The sequence below is a fragment of the Mastigoproctus giganteus genome, chromosome 14 (genome assembly GCF_048544385.1).
Source record: "Mastigoproctus giganteus isolate SK-2022 chromosome 14, ASM4854438v1, whole genome shotgun sequence".
In the NCBI taxonomy this organism is placed as follows: Eukaryota; Metazoa; Arthropoda; class Arachnida; order Uropygi; family Thelyphonidae; genus Mastigoproctus; species Mastigoproctus giganteus.
In genome coordinates, this window is record NC_143588.1 from 103,426,603 (window position 1) to 103,446,579 (window position 19,977).

General features: G+C 41.9%; 1 protein-coding gene across 1 annotated transcript in view; it reads left to right on the forward strand.

Moving 5' to 3' along the window:
- LOC150075463 (glutamate receptor ionotropic, NMDA 3A-like) overlaps positions 1–19,977 on the forward strand; it is a 178,925-nt gene that overhangs the window by 109,296 nt on the left and 49,652 nt on the right. The window contains exon 2 of the mRNA XM_090388270.1: positions 1,172–1,779. Within this exon, the coding sequence (XP_090244396.1) occupies positions 1,172–1,779 (608 nt within the window). The remainder of the gene's footprint in view (positions 1–1,171; positions 1,780–19,977) is intronic.

Here is a 19,977-nt window from a genome sequence, read left to right on the forward strand (position 1 = left end):
ATAGCCTAACGAGACATTTATTCTACTGCCACCTAGTGGCACTTATCAAAACGATGAGATCCATATCGCGACGAATGTTGCCTTTGGTGAAACTGGTCACTTGCAGATGCATCAACAGAATCGATAAGATTTTAACCTCAGCTTATACAGATAGCATGCGCTGCGTGCACTAACTGTCCACGAGATTAGAAGCCTTTATTCAGTATCTAGTAGGGTCACCTTTCGGATCAAATCTTCAGCCGAGAGAGTCCAGCTGAACGGACCATCAGGATATCTGTTAGCTGCTGTACTGTGGTCGATGGAGAACTAAGAAGCCGTCCAACATTCCCATGACATTCAAAGTTGGATTCAGATCTGGAGAGTTAGACAGTCATGGTAGATTTTGGAAATTCTGGGAATTTATCTCGAACCGTTCAGGTACAATGTTTGCGAGGTGGATAGTTGAATTATTGTCTTAAAAGGATCCATCAAAATCCGGGTCAAAATGATACATTTCAAGGTGAAGTTGGTCCAATCCAACGCAAAGATAGGAGTGGAACAGCCCCTACCAAGATTAATAACAGCACCCCTCCAGCCGCTTGAGTGATAGACGTGAAACAGTCTGAATCCATGGCTTCATGAGATTCACTCCACACTTTAACCTCACCATAGATGCAAAAAAAGGTAAATCGAGACTCGTCAGACCAAATGATCTTTTTTCATTCGAAAAATTCGGAAAAAGGTCATGTGGTCTGACGAGATCATCCGTCTTCTCCCATGAATCGATCGACTTAGAGCCCCAGGAAAGAGTAAGATACGTAGGAACTTGTAATCGAACCATGACAACTTTCATTTTCAATTGCAGAAGGTTTCTAATTTTTTTAGCCATGAATATAGTTGGTACGTGTGCTAAGTTTCATCAGGCGCAATGATGCCTTTGGTCCAATCTCAATCCCCACTGAGCTCCAGGAATTGAGGGCAGTTTTCTCCAAGAATGGTCCAATATTCTTTGTGTCATTCTTCAGCGATCGAGTGACCAGAAAATGTATGACGTCAGTTGGATTCAAGCTATCCGTTCGCCACCTGGTGGAACTCAGCAAAGATCAGTTTGAAATCATTATTTTAAATTTATTTGTGACCATTTGAACAAACAAATGAATTAACTGAGCACTTTCTTCTTTTCTTCTTTTAGGAGGTCAACCCCTTGTACCTGAGTCTGAACCCGAGTCCTATAGACCTGGCAGACGCTCTATTTCACTTTCTTTGCAGCAACGAGTGGTTTCACGCGGTAATGATTCGTGATGACAGCCAGTTTTCCTCTTCTCTCTATCGCCGGCTCATTTCGCAGACGAGAGAACCCCCTTGGAGTAAAATCCGTGATTTTGAAGTGCGACCTTCCCTTAACGATGAACAAATGTTTAACGTGATTAGTGAAATTCAACGTAGCTATACACGGGTCATCATGTTACATTGTGATAGTCTAACTGCTACCAAAGTCTTCCGCGGGGCCCATAGAGCCAACCTACTCAATGGTGATTGGATATGGATAGTTATCGAAAGTGCTTTCACCGAAGACCCTCATCTTCTGGATCAATATCCACCCGGTGTATTGGGCTTGCACTTAAGGCCCAATCCTTTAAATCGTCAGGTTGTGAGATTCATGGTTGAATTGATGGCAGAAGGTCTTAACGAACTTGATGTAGATCGGTGGTCCAAGGAGTACCAAAATTTCAGTTCCGGTATGAGTTGTTGGTTTGCTACAGGAGCTCACAGAAAAAAATTTTCCAAAGTACTCCACAGGTAAGTTATATAAAAAGAATATTTTTTAAATTTATTTTAATAAAGATATAATATACTTATATTTGTACATTTAGTTAAAATTTCTCTCTATAGGTTCGCTAATTTAGTACTTTAAATACCAATTTTCTTGACTAATATACTTTGTAAACATTTTACAAAAATAATGACAACTAGGGGGGGCCCGTCCATGCTTTCTATCCCCCCAAGCGCGCTTTAGTACGTAAAATGTAGAGGTATGACGGAATAAGCCAAATCTGAAAAGACACCAGTCGAAATGCACTGATCGATATCTAATCAGGAAATGACCTCTGTAATTATATACCTGTGCATTTGTAGTGACATAATTGCCACGCCCACTTGTACGTAACCCGCATCTCTCTTCTCCCATTGGCTACCCCATCCCTACAACGCGGCATTCTCAAGGTCGAATTAATATCATTATGTAATTATTTACCTGCTTTTATATAGGTCACTTAGGAAAAGGCCTTTTGCTTCGGGTTCCATAATGCATGAGGAATATGGTTGCATCCCAAAGAGCAGGACTAAAATATTTACAAACTATATCAGGACGATGGGTCCCTTCATCAGCTGACATTAATATACAAAAAAAGTTACAATGGAACATCATATGCTGCCAGGCGTGGTCATGTACTAGAGAGTGAAGCACATGCATGAGGTTGGTGAACGTTATGGAGGCAGTTTTCTTTCAATGAGACGAACGTTGGCATGCGCCCCACGTACACGCTCTACATTGTCAACAGCAAGTGTCTGATTCTGCCCTGTATTCCTTCCATTTAACATTCCCGATATAGTAGAGGTATGACTAGTATTTTGTAAATATTTGTATAGTTTTGTTATTATTTTTATAATAATAACAACACTGATCGAAATCTAATCAGGAAATGACCTATGTAATTATTTACCTGCGCATTTGTAGTGACCTAATTGCCCCGCCTTCTTTTCCCATTGACTCCAATAAATATCACTAGGGGGAAAATTTTTTTTAATATATAGAGAGATAATTCAAACGAAAATTATATTGGAGCTTTTAGTTATAATTTATCCCTACAGGCGGCGCCAATTTAATATATTCTACCTACCAATTTTATTTACCAGTATATTTCGTAACCATTTTTTAAAAATTATAGTTAGTTCACCACTTTCAACGATAGATGACTCTTCTGAACTTGTAATCATCAGTAACAGGTTTCAGCGAATCAGTAACAGGTTTCATCAGTAACAGGTTTCATCAGTAACAGGTTTCATCAGTAACAGGTTTCATCTGTAACAGGTTTCAGTGAAACCTGTTACAGATGAAACCTGTTACTTGTAACAGTCACGTTCGTGTTTATGTACGTAGACTTTTCTGCTAATCCAAAATCTTAGCAACATAATCCAGTAAACCTTGATACATATAAATTGTTGCTAGGCAACCTAAATTGTTGCTAGGAGACCGAAATTCCAATTGTAGTTAGTTAATAAGTTTATAAAGAATCGAAAGACTTAAATAGAGCCTTCAACAGTGATTTATAACGTTATGTAGACTCAATAAACGTTTTGGATTAAAAACCACAAGAGGGCGCCTTCTTCAATCGCGCAGTGGAATCTATGATAAATTCTCTGCTTTATCTTATTTATCCTCTTATCGGTACTAGAATTTTAGAACGGTATCTGCCAATGTGATTTTTTCTCTTTCTATTTCCATAAAAAATGTAATAAATTATGCAATTTTGGCTGAAGGCCAAGTGAGTATAAACCAGTTACCTCACCCAAAGAGAGAAGCTGGAATTCGGTTTATTTTGTGGTCAAGCCATAAAAATGCCAACCATATTTTTATAATACTGGTTTATCCATAAATAATATTTGTTTTTCCTTTAAATTTCAAAGAGGAAAACAGATTTCGTTTTGGTATATAAAACTACGATCGTGGTTTTATTTACCAAGGAAATCTTCCTCTCAAAGTTGGTACAAAACGTGTTGGTGATTATTGCCTATAACGACTTGACTATCGATATTTGTGTGACAGATTACGTGAGTCAAAAAATCGAATCACAGTTTTCGTTGACATTTGTTCCTGGTTAATATTACTCTAATCAATCAACTTCCCCACACAATCTACAGAAGGTAAACCATTCATGGTGCTATCATATAATTACGGTATGGGAGGATGACAGAAACATCACTCATCTCTTGGTCTTTATTTGACATCACTTCTGTAAAAGAAAGACAGTAGACAATGGCAAAGATAGATAGAGAAAACAGAGATAAAAATGCAAAAAATAATTGTTGATGATTCGCTAGAAACACGAGAGATAAACAGAGGGCAAGAGGAGAAAACATAATTAGCAATTTAATGGACAGATGAATAAAAGAAAGAACGAAAGAAAACAGAAAAAGGAAGCCTCTAAGGCCGTTGAGGAAAAATATTTTCAATGGTTAACAATTCGTTGGTCAAGCGAAATCTTTCAACATTCCAGTCTATACCTCGTCCTCTGTAATTTCAATTTGCCCTCACGGGTAACTAGTGGATGTGATCATTGTCCTCCCACTTCGGCTCTAAAAGACTTGAAGTCAAAACTGCCATGATGGAGTTTTATGGGCCTTTCCCCACAAAGTGGCTGAGTTAGCCGTAAAAAACTGGAATTTTTCATCCAGAAAACAGAAAAACGACAGAAAAGATACGCGCAATTGCACGCTCAGTATATTGAGGCCTCAGTTATTTGGGGTCGAATAATTGGGAAGCTCGAAGTCCGAGGAGTGTGGCTGCAGAGTTCAGTATCGCTCATAGCATCGTCTCACGTGCGTGGTCGGCCTTCAGAACAACAGGTACAGCTGTTCAAAGGACCAGTGGTGGTCGTCCACTAAAAACAATGCCCAATGATGACCTTGTGGGGGGATGAGTACACTACACTATCTCTCTCTCTCATCAACTGTTCTCAATTTACAAATTATTAACGTCAGTTTGAATCAGTTGCATTTTACTTAATATGAATCCTCGATGATTACTCAGTCATTCTCTGCCATTACCAATTTTAATCACTATCATCAGTAAACTCATTTCAACTCATATTACTTTCTTTTTATTACTCCTGTATCACCCCTACGTTATTTCACAATCATTTAACATTCATAACAAGTTATCTCAACCAGAGTAACTAACTTGCCTAATACAATAGGCGTGTTCCTTTTTTTAAAAGGACTATCACTCAGTTCCTTACAGAGCTAGGTTATGAGTCCTTCAGTTCAGGATTCAAGAAGAAAAAAAAAGGAACAGACGTTTCGGAATGGCCGCTACTTCCAATTTCCTTGCGTTCAGGCTTCTTTTGTGGCAGACGGGCTTTCTTCCATTTCTTGGGCACACTGCCTTCTGATGCCGGACCAGACTTTCTTTCTCTTCTTGGTCACATCTTTAAACTTAACCATCGCCTTCACTGCCTATCACTGCCTTTTGATGCCGGACCAGGCTTTCTTTCTCTCACATTTTTTCTTATTTTTCTTCTTCATCTTGCTACCACGAGAGGTGAACTCTGACCACCAAAAAATCTACTTCTACTTCAACCTGCAAACTCACGATCCTTTTCACCTTGACCACACAGAAGTCAGATTCAGAAATGGAACCTTTACTCTTTCCCTCAAGTTTGGAACGCCTCCCCCAAGGACTACAACCAATCCCCATATTCTGTTTAATTTTTTCATTCCTTTCTTTTTGATAAAACAACTCAGCCCAGCTGTCTCACCGGTCACCTCCAAAACACTCATTTTCGTGTTCACACCTCTGTTAAATATATCGAGCTTACCCAAATTTTTCAGTCACCCAGATCCCGTTTCTTTTTGATGCAAACACTGGACGTCCACTAATTTCCTGTTTACTTCCTAACGGTGGCTTAAATCAAAAGAGACGCTTCGTAATCTCATTCTACGGTCCTATTTTTCTTGCCCTCAGCAACCCTTTCACGCCTATTCTGAAATGCGCCCCTTCCCTAGTCTTGTGCTGTCTTTGTTTGTTCTCTTGTCCATTCTTAAATCCAGCGTTTTTTCTAACTTTAACTTTATTGAAATTAAAACTAAATATCCAATTTTAATACTTGGGCATTAATGCTAATTCTCATTTTCCATTGCCCTTTCTGGATTTATTTTAGCAAAACAAATATTTCTATTTAAATTAGTAAGATCTACACCATAAAACCGCTATATACTCCTCCAGGCAAAGAGGGACCGACACCACACAGTGGGATCCATTGCAAACCAAAGCACAGAACGCAGGATATCGAGGTTTACTGTGGCCAGGCGATTCCACAAAGATCGACTGTTTGCCCGACGGCCAGTACGCTGTGTCCCTTTAACACCTGCCCATCGGAGACACCGTTTACAGTGGTGCATTGAACACAAAGACTGGACAGTAGCGCAATGGGGTAAGGTGCTCTTTACTGATGACAGTAGATTCACTCTCAGCAGCGATTCTGGACGTCAACTGATCTGGCGAGAGGTTGGCACAAGATATCACACCCGCAAACATCACTGAAAGGGATGATCGGTCGAGGTATTCTCGTATGGGGAGGCGTTGGATCCTTCCCCATGTACGTCTGTTCCGCGGTGCCATTGGCCCCAAGTTCGTGTTTATGGATGATAACGCCACACCCATCGCACTGCAGCTGTTTATATGCCTTTGGAAAGTGAGGACATTGTTCGTATGGATTGGCCTGCCCGTTCCCTGCCAATCTAAATCCCATCAAACACATATGGGACGTTGTGGGGAGACGCCTAGCGGCACGTCCACACCCACCAGAAATGTTCATCAGCTGAAGGTGGTGCTGACAGAGGAATGGACGATGTTACTGCAAGAACTTAACAACATTGTTCTAAGTGTGGACAGGCGATGCAAAGCCTGCATCGACATTAGGGGTGGCCATATCTCCTACTGAGCACCACCTCTTCCCTTTGTTCCATCTTTGGCAGTGATGCATCTGTATCATGGCAGCCAGTGCTAAGTCCCTCTGTACCGTTTTGTTTCCGTTATTGTTTCCTTCATCATTTCTGTACCTCACGAGGTTCCTTTGGTATGCTTTTCCCACATCCAGGCCACTCCTATGAGAAGCTTCAGATAAAAACCTGACTGGTCTTTAAATTTTGCACACCAGTGTACTTTCAATAGGAAAAGTGCTTAAAGTTTCTTCCAAAAGATGCATTGGTACCTCATTATTACCATTTGGAATATAAAGAAACCGTGTAGAAGGCCAAAAATTGGGTAGAAATATGGATGCAGGTAGAATAGGATGTACAAAAACGAGGATGACTGTTACAGTTAGAGCTCCATTAAATACAACAATGGCAGTTTTTGGCTGCTTGGATTCACATGCAACGACTCCAGCTACTATCGGGTATCCAACAACGTGATATAACTTATCCGTTTGTCAATACATCGAGTAGGGCTCCTGAACAGCCAAAATATCTGCTTTATCCAGCAAACATAAAACTCTTAGTTCATCTGCTGCCTTCTGATATCCTGGACAGTGTGGATCCCTTACAGAATGCGCACTGTCCCTATTCCACCTCTTACAGGTTATACATCTCGGGGGTTGTAATTTATATGTTCAGAACGCAGAGATTTGGCTATTACGTCCTTAACCTCCAAACCTGAAGACATCTTGGAGTCGTCCACCGGTGTAAAGATTGCAGCATGCTCAGGGACACCGATTTGTGTTGTAAAAGCTTTAGCTTCTATAAGTATCCCATCTCCAGAGTCAGTTATATTCTAATGCTGCCCTCGTTCCACTCTGTCCCCTCCAGAATATGGATCCTGACTTTATCGGGGTAAGATGGCTGTAAAGGTGGCATCAAACCAGCCTTGCCACTCATGATTTGGTCAAACATATTAGCTCTTAATTGTAATTCCTCTGTCTTGAAGTTTAACTTCTCATTTTGAATTATCAATGACGTAGTAATTGTTTCCATCTCTGCCCAAAAGCTATGGATTATATTAGAGGCTGTCTTAGTTCTTTATTGGTTTCAGCAGCCATGAAATCATCAAGGTTTTCTTTATTTTCGTCAAAGCCACCTGCACTATCTGCAAGGCATCCTCCATCAATCCAAAAAATTGGGTCTGTCTTAGACTTATCAATATTAACTTTATCCGGACATTCTTTGGCTTTTATGCCCTTATCCTCAAGCGCACCCAAATTAACCTGAGGAGAAGACGCGTTAATTTCAGAATCACTTTGGACAATATTTACACAAGACGTCGTACTTGCAGCTTCGATATCTTTGTCTCCTGACTCCAAACTTATAGTTTAATGAGAAGTGGAGGTAGGTTTAACTCCATCCGTAGCCAAAGGGGCTAAATACTGCTGTGTTAGTTGAGTAACGTGATCAGTGGGAGTGTCCGTTAGCGCGTTTATCAACTGAACAAAGGCCACGCTTATCGTCATGCAGCAGAACAATCTTTCTAATATCAGTTAAGGGTACAAACCATAGCAACAATGGGAAAAAGGAGTGATCTAACGGACTTCGAACGTGGCATGGTAGAAGGTGCAAGACGTGCTGGACAAAACATCTCTGAAACAGCAGTTCTTCTGAACTTCTCACGCACCACAGTTTCAAGGGTGCAACGAACAGAAAGAATCCTCTCAACGGCACTCCTGTGCAAGAAAATCGCTTGTTGATGAGAGAGGTCAGAGGAGGATGGCTAGAATTGTGCAAGCAAATAGACGGGCCACAATGTCGCACATAAGGTCAGAATTCAACCTTGGTGCGCAGAACAAAATATCGCAACTGACCACTAGTCGCACTTTGTTGCGAATGGGCTACAACAGCCGACGCCCACATCGCGTACCTTTGTTATCAATGAAGAACAAGAGAGCACGCCTCCTGTGGGCACAGCAACACCAGCACTGGACTATCGAGGATTGAAAAACAGTTGCTTGGTCTGACTAGTCGAAGTTCCTGGTGCATCATGTTGATGGAAGGCTCAGAATTTGGCAAAAACAACATGAATCCATGGACCAGTCATATCTAATGACTACTGTGCAAGTTGGTGGGGGCAGTGTTATGGTGTGGGGAATGTTTTCTTGGCACACGTTGGGTCCATTGATACTCATAGATTCACGTCTCAATGCTACCTAAACATCGTTGCTGACCAACTACATCCGTTCACGTTAACAGTTTACCCTCAATCAGATTCCAGAAACGTGACAATGACTTTTCTTTGCTGCAGTGGCCCGCTCAGTCCACAGTTTTCAATCCTATTGAACATCTTTGGGATGAGCTGGAAAGGGCTGTTCGCTGCAGGCCTACAACTCCGTTGAATCTCAAGGAACTGCGTGACACACTCATGTCTGCATTGTACTCCATTCCTGCACAAAGTTTTCAGCATCTTGTTCAATCCATGCCTAGACGAATTCAGGCTGTTTTGAAGGCTAAATGAGGCTCAACATGCTACTGGGTAGGTGGACCTGTAAAGTGGCAGCACAGTGTATAAGCTAGTATGTAATCATGTCACAAAGAAGGTTAGGCAAATGAAGGCAGATTACGAGAAATCTTTGGCAAAGGATGTTAAGAAAAACCAGCAAAGAGTTCTTTATTTATGTAAACTCCAGAAGGAAGGGTCGAATTATATTGGACCACTTAACATAGATGGTTCGGCTATTGATGATCCTGCTCAAGTAGTTGATAAACTGAATGAGTATTTTGCATCTACATTCACACATGAGGAGCTATTCAAGGAGTGGAATTCCAGAAGTTTATCAAACTCTAACAGGGAGCTAAGTGATTTTGTAATAACTGAGAGCAAAGTGGATGAGAAATTATTGAAGTTAAACGAAAAAGGCACCTGGGGTGGATGGAATCTATCCAGTTATATTGAAGGAGGCACCGAGAGAAGTTAGCAAACCCTTAGCCATAATTATGAGAGCTTCCTTGGACTCAGGGGAAGTCCCCATGGACTGCAGGTTGCAAATGTATCACCAATTCAAAAAGGGGGTTCAAAAGGTGACAAAGGTAACTATAGACCTGTGAGTTTAACTTCTGTTCCGGGAAATTAATGGAGGCACTGGTTAAAGAAGCATTGCAGGATCATCTAAACAGGACTGCAGTAATAGTTGAAACAACTTATAGATTTGTTAAAGGGAAGTCTTGTCTGACCAATTTGATTGGATACTATGATGTGGTCACAAAGGAACTGAATGCCAAAAATAATTTTGATATCATATACTTGGATTTCAGGAAAGTTTTTGACACTGTTGCACATGTAAGACTGCTGTACAAATTGGAGCAGAATGATATTAAGGGTAAGTTGCTGCTATGGATAAAGGGATGGTTGAGTGGGAGACGACAGAGAGTGGTAATTAATGGACACTGCTCTTCGTGGACAAATATTATTAGTGGAGTTACCCAGGGGTCTGTGTTGGGCCCATTATTGTTTTGTATACTTATCTATCATATTGATGATGAAATATCAGGCTTAATGTCCAGGTTTGCAGATAATACAAAGGTTGCCAGGGTTGTTAATGACAGTAAAGACAGTATGCTACTCCAACTGGATGTAGAAAAGTTAGGTAGATGGGCTGAGAAGTGGCAACTGAAGTTTAACATTGACAAATGCAAAGTACTCCATATGGGTAGCAATAACCCAATAGAAACGTATCAACTGTGGATACAACCTCAGGGAAGTGGAAAGTGAAAAAGAGATGGGGGTTATTGTGCAGCCAAATATGAAGTTCTGTGAGCAGTGCAGACCGGCTGCCAGAGCAGGTCATGGAGTCTTGTCAATGATATATAGGAATTTTGCTAGCAGGGACAGGGAGGTGATTATCCCGTTATACAAGGCAATTGACAGGCCACACCTAGAGTACTGTGTACAGGTCTGGAGGCCGCATTTTAGGAAGGATGTAGAGTTGCTAGAACGAGTACAAAGAAAGGCAACAAGATTGGTGAGGAGAACAAAGGGGGTGCTCTTACCAAGAATGGCTTACGTTCTGCAAATTGCAGCTACTAATGCTACACCTGCCTCTCTGTTACGGTTAAATTTCACTTAAAGTAGAATTTCGTTGTTTGTTAAGTTTACAAAGATATTACTTGAGGTCTACACTTAATCCTCTTGTCTTTGTTCTTAGATACTTGCTTCAAGAGGGTTAATCTCCCTCGGGTATTAACCCTACTCAGTGCCCTGAGTACCTGCCAGTTTAGTGCTTTGCGATTAGCCAGTATACATCAGACCATTCTTATGAACTTTAGTCTTGTAATTTGATAAGTACTGTGTATGGTGCTAAACCTAAAACGTAAAAATAACAATTACCTGTTCATTGCTTGCATGTGTATAGTCGATCATATATTCAAGCATCCTCTCAGCTATGGGGAAACGTTTAATAAACCATACTTTAGAGAACTTTCTCAGAGGAACACAAATCAATAACACTATATCCTACCCGCGCTTGCGCACCTTTTTCTAATGTTTAGGTGGGTGGTAGACGTCAGAGTGCCCACCAAATGGATGGTAATGCTAATACTAATGACACGGTGCATCCAGGTGCCATCACTTTCCCAGGTAAACGAGGACCACGTACCCAGCCGTCCACATGGTGAAACAGGAAACGTAATTCATCGGACCAGATGACTTTCTTTCAATCACTCAATGTTCAGTTTCGATGCTCGCGTGCTCATTGTAGGCGCTGTTGCCAGTGAACCATGGTCAGCACGGACACTTGGAGCGTCCTGCAGCTACACAGCCCCATTTTCAGCAGGGTTCAATGTATTGTGTGTTGTGACAGGTTACTCCCGTCACCCATTTAGCGGCAAGTTGCGCCACAGTCGGCCTTCTGTTGCCACGTACCATCCGGTAAAGCCTTCGCTCACCTCGAGCATCCATGAGCCGTGGTCGTCCAACATGATGGGGACCAGAGAACATATCTGCCTAACCTTTTTCAAAGGCCCAAAATCTTTTCCTTCTTGGGCTTTTCCTAAGAAGGAAAGTCTTCATGTGTGGCCTTCGATTCTGGTCATCAGATCGACTTAGTTTATAGCGTCTGACTAGGCCTCTCTTCCCCAAACATTATGGGAATCTTCCTTGTAATTACAAAAAGTAGGAACAGTTATAAAATTGTCAGTAGCGTTCCTGTCTGCCATATAAGGGCCACCCAAGAATTAACTTAATATGCCCATGTGTCTTATGTCCATAAATTGTCTGTGGTTGATTTACCTGCTTTTTCTGGATGAAACACCCAAGTTTCTGAGAGAAAGGGGGGACCTTGCTATCTCAGCCACGGAATGAAAAAGTCCATAAAAGTTTCTTGCATTATAGATGGGATTCGAACAGCACACTCTCCCACCCCGTGTGGGGAGGATGATAATTATAACCACTGTGCTACTTGATAGGGGCGTAGAACGCGTATCACTAGTAGCTAGTAGGGATCACGGTTTTCAGCTCAGCGGATTTCAAAAAAGATTGGATATTCGGGTGTCATATCTATCGACAATGTGAAAGGAGAGAAGAAACTTGGGTTGGTTAGCATTAGCATTAAAGCAGCTAACCCCCATGAAGGGTCAATATATAATGTTTGAAAATTGCGTATAATCTGCCGCCAGTTTATCAAGTTTTTGCTGGATGAAACACCACAGTTTCTTCGCAAAGAAACTTGGCACTCCTCACCTGCAAATTCTAAATTGGAAGCATTCAAGGAAACGCGTAGTTCTTCCCAGAATTCTTCCCATTTAGAATTTTCACTTGAGAAGATCAGTTAGTCCCACTGAAATGAATCCAAAAACTTTCTAGAGCCATTGTAGTCACATTTTCGAAAGCAAAATTGTTCCCCTTTATGTTTGGAGTTGTATCTTTAAATCGATCTCACATCAATACACTGTGATCACTGCCACCTACTGGGTCTTTTATCTGCAGATTCTTAACATAAAGAGTGGTTGCAGATAATCAGATCAAGAGAATTGTTTTCTCTAGTTGCCTCTCCAACATGGTGTACAAAACAGTCATCCAGTAATTCCAGAAAGGTTTTGCTACTGCGTGAGCATGCTGCATGCAAGGCTTCCCACAGTGCAAGAATCAGTGACGGTTGCGTGTCCATGCGCCTCATTTCCAGTCCCAAAACATCTCACAGATATTGAATTCGACTGAGGTCAGGCAAATCTAGATGGGTGATAACTTCGCTGTATTACTCGAACCACTCGTGCACAGTGGGAGCCCGATGACATGGCCCATAATCGTCTTGGAAGATCCCGTTTCTGTCTGGGAAAAAATGCACCATGTCATGGTGCACATGGTCTCCTAAGAGCTGCCGGTAGACCTCACTATTGAAACGTTTGTTCATACGCACCAGGAATCCTAGTTCTTGTCAGTAAAACACGTCCCGTGTTAAGCAACCATTACCACCCGCATGGATAGTGGGCGCCATGCACGATGAGTCCATGGACTCGTGTTGCTTTCCACACAAAGAAGCCGTCCATTGGCGTGTTACAGCAGGCATTTGGACTTATCCGAGCAGCACACTCCTTTCCAGTACAACCAGCGTGATGTCAACACCACAGCATTTGCCATCGACGATGATCAGGGATGAGGAGAAGGTGTCTGTTGTGGAATCCCATACAAATTGAAACATAGCTTCTCTGATATTCCACCTTTAAAACCAAACTGATTATTTTCTCAAACTTTTTCTAAATGTGATGGTAAATGATTCTTAGGAAGACCTTTAAATCATGGTTCTAAAATCTTTAGCATCTCGTTATTTTAGTATCATGATAAAAATTGAACGAATCCAATCTTTTGGAATTATACCCATATCGTAGGCATTGTTTGGTAGATTCATTAACATATCTAATGAGAAGCCACGTATCAATTTTGAATGGTTTTATCTCTTTTTTTTTTTGGGTCTTCTCCTTCCATCCATATTTAAAATGTTACCTATTATCCACAATTTAGACTATCTATTTTCTTCTTCTCCATTTCCAAAATATGTGTTATGAAAGGCACGCCCTCGTGGGTAGCACAGTTGGTAGAATCGCCATCCTCCTCCCCCACCGCGTGGAAAAGACCTGAATTCGAGTCCAGTCGATGACGTGAGGAATTTTTATGGGCCTTTTTCACAACGTGGCAGTTAGCCGGTTTCAAGCGAGCGTAGTGTGGTTTTTTCTCCAGGGTTTTTTGTCCAGCAAACAGAAAATGGACTACAGTACACACGCAATTTACAGACAGGACAATAAGTTGTGCAAGGGCCAAGGAGAATGACAGGATTGCAATTATCACTGTCCATTCTACGTAGAATTTGTACCTCCCATTCATGTGATTTAATTGACCCCAACCGTAGATGTCTGTTTGGATTAAAAGAAAAAATTATCTAATTGGTAACATTTGAAATGGAAAGAAAGTAAGATTTTCCTCTTTTCCTACATAAGGACCAAATATTTTGAAGAAATATTCAACCGCCCAGCCAAGAAGAAAGGATTTCCAGGTATATCTTGCTAGAAGTCTGAAGTTTTCAGACCGGTAAGATCATTTCTATAACAACATTATACCAATTTTTCTCCTACACCATATTCCTCAATCAAATCCAATCTTCCTGCAGGTTACTGAGGTCCCAGGATCCACCAATGAGAAGGAGGCTGGAAAGGGATTGGACAGCAAAGAATTTGTTTTTTTTTATAGATGAACTACTTATTGGATAGAATGAAAGTGGTACGCTGATGAAATGCAAAATACGGCGAACACTTCAGGTTGAATCTGACATAACGGGAAGAATGTTCAACTCAAGTTAAAAATTACGTCAGAATTTGCGTGTTTCTTTAGAACAAAGTTTTTTCTTTTTGGGATGTTGCAATCTGTCAGCCCGTGCAGCGGGTGACAGCTCCTATCTTATGTCGGCTTCACTATCGCTAATTGCTCGTAACAATTAACGGCCGAAGGCCACCAACTTGACAAGTAATCCTTGATTAAAAAAGTTACATTAGGTGAGCGATGCTAAAAAAGAAAGGGAAGGGAGGGACAGGGGGGCGCAACTGTAGATGAGGAGCTTTACTTACTGTATTTTTAAGATCATTTTGGATGGACTGTTGCTTTCATTCTGCTGAAGGCGACTGCCCTAAAATTCCTCAACAATCTATAACTTGGTGTATGCCTTAACTTTGGGTGTCAGCAAAAATGCAGCTTTTAATCAAAGATTAGCGTTTGGTAAAGTGTAAAGTGTAAAGTGTGTTTAGGGTCAAGCGGCACCAGGGGTTTCCCCCATCTCCGCGTAGTTTACATTGTGGGTGAACCAGTTGACTGGAAAAGCCAGAGATTCAAAAGTGTACGGACTTTGTATATATTTGATGCCTTGTACCGTTGTTCATCTGGTCATTTAGCCGCCAGACCCCTACTGAGGCCCGACGTTGTCCCACTTTCGCCCCGTGGAGGCAGACCAGGTACTCACTAGTATATAGTTCACTCTGGCAGGTCCTGCCACCTAATTTCCTGAGATTTCAGTGGCTAGGACCTAAAAAAAAAAAAAATCGCGTACGCGTCGCGGGGAGCGCTAGAAGTCCAAATTGTTGGGCAAAATTAATTTAGATTGGTGATTTTAGATTGTGTGGGGCATGTTCACGTTGCTGTCAGATAGAGTGGTGTGAAGGCTGAAGACTGGGGGGGCAAATAGACAGAAATATGGAGCCGAAAGGAAGGCAACTCCAGTTCACAGTGGGGCATGCCCAAGCCCCACCAGAGAGAAGAAATAGGGTGGCAGGGGGGAAGGGGACAGCAAACTGTCCCCTCCCCGCTCTGCCAGGAATAGGTAAGACAGTGAGCCAAACAAGGGAGCAGGCTCAAGTTGGCAATGTCGCCTGTGTGCATGAGTGGGAGCAAACCAGACCGCAGGGTCAGATCCACGCAATCCAGAAAAACCTGAGGCCCAGCAGAGGCGATCCAATGTTGGTTTGGCTGAATAGGTTTTGCAAAATGTCACAGTTGGAAGTCATTCATGGGACTGTTGTCCCGTCCGGTAGTCAATGTTCTGGGAAGTGGAGTTTTGTCACTTCTCATAAGAGTTCCAACTTTGTCTTGCATGAAGGATCAAGCAGTGAAACCTGACATCTGTTTGGGGGTCTCTGAGAAGCTTTGTTTGACACATCTATTCGAAGTTTGCAGGCAGAGGAATGGTCAAGCGTGTAGCATACAGGTTCTGGGCAAACTTGGTGAATGCTATATATGAGGCTTCATCTTCCAGTAAGTAGTGTTCCCGGTTTTTGGGATTAAGGCGCACTTTGATGATTAATTCAACACGAAGATCTTCATAAAATTCTCATTCATACATCTGGTGTCCCCAGGTCTCCACAGAGCCACATGCACACATTGGATTGTTTTCGAGTCCGAGAAGGTGTAATCTGTGGCGGATCGCTCCATGTCCTGTTAGGAGATACGTGCTGTACAATCCAGGACAAAGCCATACCGGATACTGTGGGTATATTTGTTGTATATCAGGGAGGAACCTCCGCGTGACTTCCCCTTTTGTGGAGGTCGTCCAGCGCTGCTGCCATATCGATCGCAAATAGATCTGGAGTCTTTTCTTCTCCACTGTCCGATTTGCAGTTGGGTCTGTGGTGTGTTCCTGGAAGGTAGTTGGATTTCCGCGTCTAAGCTGCTGTAACATGCCTAGGCGAATCACTTCAAGATCAAGAGGGAGGGTCCCAGTGAGTACTTGCAGCGCATGAGTAGATACAGTGCTGCACGCTCTGGTGAGGGTTAATAAAATCGGTCGGTGAATGATGTTGAGTAGCCGACGATTTACCGCCGTAGAGGCCTTATGGTGCCAGACACCAGAAGCATATGCAATCGTAGGGATAATGGCTGCTTTGTAGAGTATTGCTAGGGTTCTTCTTTTCAGCCCCCAGTCGCGACGGGTAATCCTGGCAAGCATGGCAGCGTAGTTTTCATTTTCTTCTGGATGTATTTTAAGTGGGGTGTAAATGATAAATTTCGGTCCAGGATCACTCCTAGGTACTTGAGTACTGTGGCCAACTTGATCGTTCTGTTGTTAGCGTTTGGTAATGCTCAGCAAAGGTCAGATCAAGATTGTTGTTGTTGTAGTAGGGTTTTAGGAGCATCGGTCACTTAAGGCGAGTTCTATGGTTCGCTGGATGAAAAACCATGCTACCCTCGCTGAAACCGATTAAGTCAGTCCACGTTGAGAAAAAGCCCTGTAGAAATCGTTTTAATTCTAAGTCGATTCTTTCCAGATGACTTTCAAATTGTTGAATTTTTAAGAAGGCTCTGCCCATTGTAAATGAAGAAAATTGATTGTGTCTGTGTCACCAAAGCAGTCAAGATGGTCCATTCATCCAAACTACATTGGTTCTCAAAACAAATTCCATCACTTGCAAAATTGGCCGAATTTCTGTGAAATTTGGCAATATATCATATATGATTTGTAATAGCATTAGCCTATTACATCATCCATCGCTAGCAAGGGCTCTTAGATGATGTTACGTGCTAATGAGGCATATGGCAGAGAAGAAAATGCATGGGATACTTACAAATTAACACATGACACAGAAGCCTATGATAGATACAAGTTGATATGCAACCAAGTTACAAAGGAGGTTAGGCAGGCGAAGGCAGATTACGAGAAATCCTTGGCAAGGGATGCAAAGAAAAACAGCAAAGAGTTCTTTACTTATGTAAACTCTAGAAGGAAGGGGATGAATCAGATTGGTCCACTTGATACTGATGGGTCAACTGTTGATGACCCTGCTCAGGTAGCTAACAAACTAAATGAATATTTTGCATCGACATTCACACATGAGGAGTTATTCAGCAAGGGGAATGCCAGAGGTGTATTCAACTCTAGCAGTAAGCTACAGAATCTTGAAATAACTGGGAGTAAAGTGGAGGAGAAACTGTTGAAGATAAACACAAGAAAGGCACCCGGCGTGGAAGGGATCTATCCAGTTATATTAAAGGAGGCAGCAAAGGAAGTAAGCAAACCCTTAGCCATAATTATGAGAGCTTCCTTGGACTCAGGGGAGGTACCCATAGACTGGAAATGTGCAAATGTGACCCCAATTCACAAAGGAGGATCAAAGGCTGACACAAGTAATTATAGACCTGTGAGCTTAACTTCTGTTCCAGGAAAATTAATGGAGGCACTGGTTAAAGAAGCACTGCAGGATCATTTAGACAAGACTTCAGTTATAGCTCAGACACAGCATGGTTTTGTTAAGGGGAAGTATTGCCTGACCAACTTGATTGGATACTATGATGTAGTCACAAAAGAACTGGATGCAGGAAATAACTTTGATATTATACACTTGGATCTTAGAAAGGCTTTTGATACTGTTGCACATGGAAGACTGCTGCACAAATTGGAGCAGTGTGACATTGGAGGCAAATTACTGCTATGGATAAAGGGGTGGTTGAGGGGGAGAAGACAGAGAGTGGTAATCAATGGACACTGCTCATCGTGGACTGATGTTATTAGTGGAGTCCCTCAGGGCTCAGTGTTGGGTCCATTATTGTTTTCTGTATTTATAAATGATATTGATGATGGTATATCAAGCTTAATGTCCAAGTTTGCAGACGATACAAAGGTTGGCAGGGTTGTCAAAGACACTACTGACACTATGCTGCTGCAACAGGATCTGGAAAGGTTGAGCAGATGGGCTGAGAGGTGGCAAATGAAGTTTAACATTGACAAATGTAAAGTACTACACATGGGAAACAGCAACCCCAGAGCAACGTATCAACTCTGTGGTGGTAGAGAATGAAAAGGACTTGGGGGTGGTTGTGCAGGCAGATATGAAGTTCTCTGAGCAGTGCAGACGGGCTGCAAGAGTAGCTCATGGAGTATTGTCAATGATATACAGGAATTTTTCCAGCATTGATAAGGAGGTGATTATTCCCTTGTATAAGGCATTGGTCAGGCCACACCTTGAGTACTGTATACAGGTCTGGAGGCCTCATTTCAAGAAGGATGCAGAGCTGCTGGAACGAGTACAGAGAAGGGCAACAAGATTAGTGAATGGAACAAAGGGGTGCTCTTACGAAGAAAGGCTTAAGTTTTGCAAATTACAGTGTCTGGAGACTAGGCACCAGCGAGGTGATCTGATAGAGGTGTACAAAGCCTTGAATGGTTTGAGCATGCTCAATGCTGATGGGATTTTTCCTCTAGCTCAGAATAATCACCTGAGAGGGCATAAATTCAAATTGAGGAAAGACAGATGTGGGATAGACGTGCGGAAATTTGCCTTTAGCCAGCTGGTGGTTGGTTGGTGGAACAGACTTCCATCCCTTGTGGTGGAGGTTGATAGCCTAAATAAGTTTAAGGCTCAGCTGGACAGGTATTTTGAACGAACAGAGGGGTGAAGTGGAAGTGGGTTTTTTTTTTTTTTTTTTTTTTGGCTGATGCTGCATAAGCTTGCTTTCTTGCATCAAATGCCTCTACTAATGCTAATGCTAATGCTAATGCTAATTATTTTCGCTGTCTTTATTGGTCACAGGTGCAAAAATGGTTAAAGGAGAAATCATTTCGCACAATGACATGGCCTGGGCACAGTCAGATCTTAATCCAGTTGAAAATTATTGGAACAAAATGAGCGCTTCAGCAATTCAAAAGAACCAAACACACTTAGAAAGCTGCTGGAGACATTAATTCGAGATTGGTACCAGAGATTTCCTAAGAATACATTCAGAACTTTATCCAGAACTTCATCAAAGGATTTCCTTGGTTGCCTTCGTGAGGTTTCTTGAGAACTGTAAATTTCTCTATAAAATCTAGTTAATTTACAGAAGATATCCTCCGGATCTTCACTAATGTTTTCGTCTTTCTTGGCAGTGATGGTGGTTGCTTTTTGATGTCTGCGTTCTAATGAGAAAAAGTATTTGGTCGGAGCATTGGATAAATTTATTTTTATTTGGGTGTATCTAGATCTCAGTAGGGTGCCTTTTGCACAGTGTTCTAAGTGGGTTTGTACGGCCTGTAGTGTTGACTGATGGGACTGACTGTCAGGTGAGGAATGCTTCAGTCTTAGCTCAAGTTGATAGAGGTTAGTACTCTTCTGATGGTTGTAGACTTGCGAGAAAGATTTCAGTTGACTTTTAAATCTAGGCCACCACGGATTCATGGGCTCCGATCTGTCCTTGGATTGAGCGCAAGATTGGATATCAGGTCTTGTAGCTTAAGACATATTCCCTGTCTTGAAGAAAGCTATTGTTGAACGTCCAATGAGCACCTCCAC